Consider the following 9,883-nt stretch of genomic DNA (forward strand, 5'->3'; position numbering starts at 1 on the left):
TTAATCATCGACCATGAAATTCTTAGTTTCTAAGAATAGCCACAAGAAATATCTCGAGAAACTATAATAAAAAAAAATTATTTTATTTCTTAATTACATTTTGTACTCCATTGTTGTATTATCGATATAAGCGATTTAATGAATGTTGTAGATTGGAAACATATCAAGTAAAAGGTTGATTCATAAACATAATAAATTATGTACCAATTTTTAGTAAATCTGATTTTTATTTTAAACTATTTTTAGAGACAGATGGCAGATTAAATGTCAAATGAAAGTTTCACATCCAAGTTTTAAAAAATACAAGCTACAAGATGAAAAATGTTAAAATATAATAACGTCATAATACGCGTATCATGTGTACACAAGTTAAGTTATTTTAAATTGTAACTGATTTCTATAATTTTTTTTTAGCCCCATTTAATTTTGAATTTTATAGACGGAATTCATTCACAGGTGTAATTAAAAATTAAAATGTCTTATTTAAATTTTAAGGAGCCTTACACCTGCGTATTTTTGGTAGCAAACAGTAAATCGTATGATCATTTAATCCAATATGCATGCCATTTGAAGCTCTAAAATAATTTTTTTTATGTAATATTAATTGAAGGTATATGTCAAAAATAGGTACAAATAAAAAATTTAATTATGGCTCAAATTTTTTTATAAATACCTGGATCATAAACTGACATGTTGTGCCTGACGATCTAACCTTCTCCATCCAAACTCGCAAGATAATAAAAATATATTCCCGTCGTAGTGAACCAATGGATCTCTTTTGATTAATTTCAAATTAATTGTTATTAAATTAGTTTCGGATTTTGTAGCAAGTCATTTTTTGTTACTCCTGCACTGAAAGTTTTTTTTCGATGTTGGTTGAAGCGTTGGAAAGTGACATTTATTCGTCCAGCGAGCGGTAAAGTGGGAATCACCAAAAATGCCGGGCGGTAAAACAGAAATCTCCAAAATTACTGAGCGCACATTGCACGCGTATACTCTGCACAACCAGACACTAAAATCTATACCTCCGTCCTTACTGTCTAATACATACGCTTTTGGTTACATCTTATATTCATATTATAACCTCCTTGCATGATGCGTGAACTTTTTTTTTTCATGAAATGGTTTTCGTATAATAATTTGGTTACTGCATAGATCACTCCATAATGCCTCCATTACCTTTGCCGTGATTACATTTTGTTATTGTTATTTTATTTTAATATAATAGGTACCTAATAATTATTTATACTGAAATCTATACCACAGTCCTTACAAAACATAAGCTTTTGATTACATCTGATATTTGTATTATATCCTCCATGCATGACACTTAAAATGAATAAAACCAAATCGTTTCTTTCATGAAATACTGTTTTCGTAGAATAGTATGGTTGTTTCATAGATTTCAGCCTGCATTACTTTTGCCGTAAATCGTGATGGCGTGATCGATGAACGCAAAGACATGACAAAAAATAGTATCAGTGGTTTGTGCAAGAAGGAAATGTCTATCCTTGCCACGCAATTTACTAATTTGCCGAGTAGAGTATGATAATAAAAGTTTATTTTTATAATAAATTAGTATTTAGTTCGTTTTGTATTTTTCTGATTGTACCTTCGCTTTGACCATCTAAATATGCTTATTATTATGTTTTTTCCAAAGGTGGGCAAGTTAATGAAAATAATTAACTTAAGTTAAGTTAAGTTAAGAGGACACTAGATCGATAAGTTAAAAGTTAACAGTTAACAAATTATAAATTTAACTCGATAAGTTAAAAGTTAATATAGAAAAAAATATTAACTTAACTCAGTTTAAAAAAAGTTAATCTATTTTTTTTATTAGTATGTAAATCACATAGAGAGTGAATGTGTCTTTTTAGTTTCTAATTTATAAATTATAAAAAAAAAATTTTATTGAACTTTTATCATAATGTACATTGCGTATACCTTTTTACTTTTACTTTACTATTATTTAAACTATACTCATCTCAAATTAATAATTTAACAAATACATTTTTTTATATCATATAGCAATGTTATACCTAATATAAGTTATATAACATTAAAACATAACAATTGTCAATTTGTAATTTAAAATTATTAATTTTTTAAAAACATTTTTAGTTGCAACTCGCATAGGTGATATATAATTTACGACTTAATAAAATATATTAATATACACAAATTATTTATATTATTATTATTATTAGAAAATGTTTGTATTTTTCTATTGGATTATTTTTATTTTATACTGATGTAGTAATATTTACGTATAAGCGAAAAATTTCAAAATGTTTTCAACTTGATGGATTTTTTTAAAATTAACTGAGAAAAGCTAAGTTATTTCAACTGTAAATTAAACTAGTTAAGTTCATAAGTTGATTAGAAAATAAACTAACTAGTTAAGTTAATGCCCACCTTTGGTTTATTCCCCTGAATGTAATTTTTGTTCATTTTTACATAATATTATTACTTTAGTTTATTGTAAATATAGTTTTATCAAAGCTACTATCTTGACTTTTGAAAATTATATGAATATTATTTTGATTTTTTTTAAATATGCTTTTTTAGCGATTTATTTCGCTATACAATATAATCCGAGCCTTTATGTTCGATATTTTATAATTTGTACAGTTGTACATATTTAACAACGTGTGCGCAGATTGTTATAGCGTTAGTAAAATAATACATATATTTTTTTTTTAATATTTCAATTGTAATAATATATGCTGCAGGCATTTGTAGATGAAAAACGTATTGTCTACAATGCCGCGTTGTCATAACAGCTGGTAGTATAACAGTGGTACTTATAGAAATAAACTCAAACAATAGAGCAAAGAATAATATAATACAGAATATAATTCATTGTAATTACCTACTTACTTAGGTAATAGATTACTGATTATGTGAAAACTCGAGTGAAAACTTCTGACGGGACTTTACCCGAATATAATAATATCTTCCTCGTGTCTTAACAATATTTCGTAACGCAGTTCAATCTTATAAGTAGTTAAAATAAATTATTACAGTCACACGGCGTCGTGTGTAGTCAACTAGACAGTCAACTGACAGTCCTTTTCCCCCGGTTAGAACCACCTTCCATTGACCGGTATACATAACGAAAATCAGTACCTACTAGGAGAGGGTGAGATTGTGAAAATCGAAAAATGATGTATCGACTTGTCGACACACGTCGGGTGATTTAAAGAGAGTGTTTCAGTGTATACCTCTGACTGCCTACCGTCAACGCCACACGACCGTCGTTTACGGTCGAAATGTACCAACAAAATATTAATAGTGATAATATTATAAGATAATAAAAATTAATCGACGGCAGTGGTGACGACTTTCAGTTAGCGTTTGCGCACATTCATAATATTTTATCTGAAAATTAACGGCTCGTTTACGCACAACCAGAACACATATTATTATTTATTTAATTTAATTGCATACATACTACTTATGAATACTGGGCCCCAGTGAGAGAACTCGTATTATATTAAATATACCTATATATTTTTAAATTTTGACCTCTCTAGGGGAATCAATTATTGGTTACAGATTGTAATACAAACTACTATCGAATATTCAAGCGGCATGCGTTTGGATTAATTACCTTTTTAGCCACCTAATAAAAAACAATGTGTTTACGCAAGTACATACTATATACAATTATACAGATTAAGATGAAATATTGTATATTATACAATATAGTCCTAAGTCTGTCAAAATGAGAGAATTGATAAAATACTGCCCAAACGCATCACACGATATTGAAGTGAAGTTTAAGTAAAGTTGCGTACATTTAAAAACATAGTTATTTTTAATTAGTTTTTAAAATTTACGATTGTAAATAATAAATACTATTATTTGCCTTTATGCCAGTCTCGTGTTAAGTGCACTAATGTACAAATAGACAGATATGTAGTTGTTTCCAATAATATTTTTTTAAGTGAGAACTTTAAGTTTTCTATCTGAAAAAAATAGACTCCCTGAGATGAATCTGATTATGAAAAATGCAATAAAGTGTCAGACAAATGGAAACTGAAACACATTTGATGACGATCCGTTTGGCTCTATACAAGATTTTAAATGGAATAGGAAATTAACATTAATTTATGATGGTGATGAAAATGGGAATGACACAATAATGATTGATGATAAAACAAGTAACAGGTTGGAATTGTTAAATTGCAGAAACTACCATATGAAAGATGCTAAAGACAATGTTTTATTTTAAATTTCTGGATTTATTGTTAGAAAAATTATGCTAAAAATAGAATGTAATTCATGTATTACTGCTCTTTAAGGAAAACCCTTGACCATGATTACTGTTCCTTACTTCCTTAGATATTCATTTGCGATTTGTTAACTTCAAAAACCGTGGGGTCTCATCTTACCCTCTGATAGTATTTTTAAAGTTATTGTTGAGGCTGAAAAAATGTTACTGTTCTATATTTCTATACAGATAATTTAAAAAATTTAAATATTTCCACTTTGGAAGGAAAAATAATTTAAAGGATTAAAAAATAATATTTTTAGTGATTTAATATGTGAGAACATAACATTATTATACTGTCCTAATAAAATGGTTTTGATACAAATAATTATAAAAAAATATACACGTAAATATAGTACGTTTACATACATTTGGAAAAATGTTTTCTACTAATATTCTTAACCCCGTGAATAAACGCCACATACTGACTAAAGGTTTTTTATTTTATCACCAGTAAACCTTTTGTTTGTTATACCTATTTAATGTTTTTAATTTTGTTTTTTTTTTCGTCAATTTATTTTCATAAAATTGTTCACTTGCAAGTTGCAAGCTTATATAAATATTGTATATTGTTAAAAGTATGAATTAAACTTTTGTACCTACCTACATAAATAAATATATTAATATTACAAATAATATTTGTTTTTACTTTGAGACAAATTAGACATACTAAATAATATTATTCTCTTGACGTATTATTATAGTCTATAAACACGTGGAAAGAATAGCTAATATATTAGTTATAAAACAAATAGTTAACAAAAAAGTGTACCTACCTGCCTATATTAAATTTATTTTCGGTGGAGGTGAAACTAAATTGGTAGGTACCTAACTAATTCCCACAATAATATCCATATTAATTCTCCACACTCTGCTAAAAATCAATAAAGTAATTTTGAATACTACATAGGTTAGGTACGTAACAAATTAATATAATATTAAGCAATAGTTATTAGTTTGAAATTTTGAATTTAATAGAATTAAGATTTCAGACTAATGATATATTTAATTGATTAATTAATATACTGTGTTAACTGAATAGGTACTGATAAAATTGTTTTGTAAACATTGCCTGCTTTGTAAATTGTGGCCGACTTCGATGACAAGAAGGAGACGGCTATCTAGTAATTCTTGTATATTATATTTATGAATAAGACTTAGCGATTAGCGCTTATATAAGCACGTAATAATAATAAAACGCGCGATTTTCGCTCAAAAAATATGATAATAAAAACGTTGCGATTATCGCCTTTAATTATAATAATATAATTAAGCACACGATTAGCGCACACTAAAAAATTAATACAATACAACATATGCGATTAGCGTGCACTATGATATGAATATAATCAATATACGATTGTTATAAAAAGTTGGCGACCACAAAAAAAAAACAATATATCATAGTAAAAAGACGGCGCTTTACGCTAATAAACAATGATAATAATTCTGCGTTAGCACTACGGAACGGACTGGATACCTTTCGGCGGCCGGGCAATAGTTATTATTAAACAGCTGACGCAGCGGCATGCGATAACGCGTTTTATAATCTGCATATTATACAATTACAGCCAAAAAACATTTAATAATAATTATAAGAATGCGCATGTGTGTGTGTGTGTGTGTGTGACGGTCGGTGGCGGAGCTTACTTATATTGTCGCGGCAGCATTATAAATACCTAACCGTATGCCTCTTCAGATGCGTCACAGAAACCATGAATTTCCACCTGGTGACTCACATATGCAATACATTTCGTTGGAATGGCCATTGAACTTAAGTCCTTGAGCTCCTGGTAAAAACATTCCCATCTGCTCGCTAGATCAGTTGAACCACAAAGAAAAACAATATATTATAGCAAAAAGACAGCGCTTTGCGTTAGTAAACAATGATAATAATTCAGCGTTAGCACTACGGAACGGACTGGACACCTTCGGCGGCCGTGCAAGAATCATAATTAAACAGTCGACGCGGCGATAATAATTATAACAATAATGATTGTGTGCGTGTGTGTCGGTCGGTGGCAGAGCTTACCCATATTTTCGCGGCGGCGACAATTGTTAAAATCGATATATTATGTACATATTTTTTACAACGATTAGATTGATACATATTCTTCGTATGAGTTATAAATATTTTTTTTTTCAACAACACCACGCTTATATGTCCTCCGATTTTCTTACTCTCTTCCTCTCGTCCGGCGGCTTGAGAACAACGGACTTGAGCATAGCAGTCGTTATGGGGATCTGGTTGTACACTTTCTCTACTTTTGGTGTGATCACCGAAGAAGAGCTTGATTCGTCAGAACGCGTCACCTTCAATCTCGATTTTTTCGGAGTCATCTGGGGTGGTTTCGGCAAAAATGCACTAGGCTCCGGGGGTGCGGGCGGCCGAGAAAATGCATTAGGCGCCGGGGGTGCAGGCGGGGGCGCTGACGGACCAAACTGTGTAATCGGGGGTAGAAAATACTGAGTCGGCGGTCTGGGCACTGGTGGTATATCATAATAAGATGAAGCTGCATCGAATGCAGGTGGTTCACCGTAACAGCGGTTATCTACAGGAGGACACATTCCAGCGGATCCGAAGTATTGGAGTCTTGTCCACGACTCCATCGAACGGTTTGAATGGTCCATACCGATGACATGTGAAGTATTTTTCATTACATCTCCTGCACACGCATACGTCGCGTACACACATATAACAATTTGATTAGTAAAAAATATAAAATTAATTCCTTGTATACGCACATCAAAAAGATGTAGGTAATATTTTTAGATGATGTATATTATATATATATATATTACTTTCTAGGGTTCTGATCCTCGTCTTTATTGCGTCATATTTCCGTATCGGCTTTTCCATGTTCCCTACAAACAAACGACATCACGTGCGGCATAAAATATAATATTATAATTTCATACTTATGTGATATTGATAACAAATTACAAATTACTTTCTAATGAGATAAATTTGTTTTCTAGGTCGTGGAATATTGTATTCAACACGCCATAACAGTTTTTAATAGTTTCGACGTCGCTCCCGATGGTCATGAGTTCACCGTCGATTTTTTCCGTTGACGACTGTTGGTAATTTGACAATTTGTCTACCTTGTTCGTTAAATCCTGCAAAGATGACAGGGACAATTTATTCTTAGTCTACTTGTGTGCCGGTAACATTGTCCCGGATAACATAAAATCTTCAAGTGGACGCAACTCAGTGGTGGTTTTATGGTGGAAGGGGGGGGGGGATCAGGGGTGAAGGTATCTGATATCAAATTTTTCATGATAGAAGGAGCTTTATTGTAAACAGGTAGTAACAGTCATAAAAAATTCTAGACTCACCGCCGACGCAACTGAAATTGAAGTTAAAATTATTCTTTACTTTGGTTATAAACTATAATATAAGTATTCCTGTCAATTACGAAATAAAAATATATTTTGATCAATATTTTAATAGATATAGGTAGGTACTTGTAGATCTTTAGACTTTTGTTTTTCATCAGCGCGTCTGATCATATCTATATAAAATAATATTGATTATTTAACAAGTAGCAGGTTAAATTAAATTAAATTAACCATAAATTTAAAAAAATTAAATTAACCTTCCAATTCCGTCAACCTATTTTTCAATTTCAGATTTGTTTCCTTCATTTTTTGAAACTCTTCTTTGTCAATACTACTGGATACTGCAGCTGCAGGCTCTAAATTTACTTGAATACCTGCGTTGATAAATTTCTCACCCAGAATTACCTAAGACACAAGAATAATCACATTGGTAATATTATTTTGGGGATATCCCGAGTGCGTCCCATTTTTAATTTTCACTTTTTTCATAGCCCGACTGCGTCCGCAGTCTTATCGATAAATTATATTACAGTGCCCGAGTGCGTCCGTCGTATTATCGAAAAATTATAATGAATAGCCCGAGTGCGTCCTAGGTCCACAGCTGCTATTAGGTACCTATTTAAGATAAACATACTAATCGAATAAGAACTTTTAAGATACCTACGTTCTACATGTTTGACGATTGAATATGGTAGTGGTTCAAATGTACAACCATAATATATTATAATTTGTACATTTATGACTGTAAAATACTGGAAACGGTGGGAAAATTAATTAAATACATACATAGAAGACAATATAAATCAATTTAAAAATAATAAAATATCCGGATTAGATTTTGTCAAAAGAATGGCATTTAAACACAAGCCTATATAGATTTATTAATAATAGCAACATTTTTTTTAATAAATTGTACGCTCACCCAAACTTAACAGTGTAAGCTAAAATAAATAATAAAAAAATAAATTTTTGGGGTGTAAGCCAGTTCACCTCCTCGCGGTGCACCCTGGGTAATTCTAAATGAACTGGGACGCATTCGGGTTTTGTAAAATCTATGACCTTTTTTGCTTGGGACGCACTCGGTTGATACCTTATTCTGGACGCACTAAGAACATTAAAAAAGGGTAATTTCAGGACGCACTAGGAAAACTCTCATTATTTTGTGTTAGGTACATCACGTAGATGCATTATACAACACTATATATCACTATATTATTATTGTAATTTATAAGTCGTAATTTGTTTAATTTTTTGTACCAGCATATCAAATTTCCTGGATTCCGTTTTCGTAATATTCCTTAATACTCCACGATCAACACATTTCATCATTTTCTTTGGCACGCCCTTCCGTAAAACATGATACGATTCAATCAGATGACTTCTGTTTAAAAATACTAACACTCCGATAACCCCAACACGTATAACTCCAATAATTAAACTCATAGGTAATATTCTCTTTAAAAATGCTTATGAAGTCACAACTGAAAATAATAACACTTAGGCAAACTGTTGAACGAAAAATAATTGAAAACAAAAACAACGAATAACAATAATATTGTTTACTTTACACATTTCGTTGTCATGTTTTCTTAATCGAATTGGAAGACAAAAAAAAGTATTTTTCTTATTTATCTATGTAGAAGACACAAATTATCAAAACTCCTTGCAGTAGCACGATACGTACTCGATATTTTTCCTCTACAAGGATAATGTATGGAGCATAAACATGTTTTTGTTGTTGGGTAGCCGCGATGACGAAAAGTTAAATAGTACAATAGAAAATTTAAAAAAAATACAAATATTGTACAATACAAAATAATAAGCTAACTAAACTACTAAAAAACATTGACTTCGTTGAAATATAATAAATTATTGTTATTTGTAACTATATGCATAACATCAGGTAATTCTGGTTTTAAATTAGACAAGGTTGAAATTTATCTTTATAATGTCACACCAACTAATTAGCTGATTTAATCGCATACAACTTTTATCGGAGTATTACAAACCATACAGCGTAATACAAATTTGGAATTTTTTTGACATTTATAAACACACCTACACAATTTTGCATGTTGAATTCATTATTTGAAAGTGCAGTTTTTAGAGTTTTTAGGTCATAAATGAATTTTTTGATACTTTTATCACATTTAATTCCGAGCCCATCAATTAATAAAATTATGGGACGATTTTATTTTCTTCCAAAAATGAGATAACCGTATTTTCCTATAAATAATTTTAGGACTAAAATCAAGTCCATTTGCC

The 9,883-nt window shown here is 30.5% G+C and overlaps 1 protein-coding gene across 1 annotated transcript; it reads right to left on the reverse strand.

The window, feature by feature from the left end:
- Positions 1-6,330: 6,330 nt before the first annotated feature.
- On the reverse strand, positions 6,331-9,352 carry LOC100572373 (arp2/3 complex-activating protein rickA-like). Its single transcript, XM_003246892.4, has 6 exons — positions 8,876-9,352; positions 7,876-8,023; positions 7,745-7,791; positions 7,228-7,396; positions 7,079-7,141; positions 6,331-6,942 (listed from the first exon to the last, which is right to left on the reverse strand). Exons 1-6 carry the CDS (start codon positions 9,059-9,061, stop codon positions 6,434-6,436), a joined length of 1,122 nt encoding a protein of 373 aa, XP_003246940.1. The 5' UTR covers positions 9,062-9,352; the 3' UTR covers positions 6,331-6,433.
- Between the last annotated feature and the right edge of the window lie 531 nt (positions 9,353-9,883).

The sequence above is a fragment of the Acyrthosiphon pisum genome, chromosome X (genome assembly GCF_005508785.2).
Source record: "Acyrthosiphon pisum isolate AL4f chromosome X, pea_aphid_22Mar2018_4r6ur, whole genome shotgun sequence".
Lineage (NCBI taxonomy): Eukaryota > Metazoa > Arthropoda > Insecta > Hemiptera > Aphididae > Acyrthosiphon > Acyrthosiphon pisum.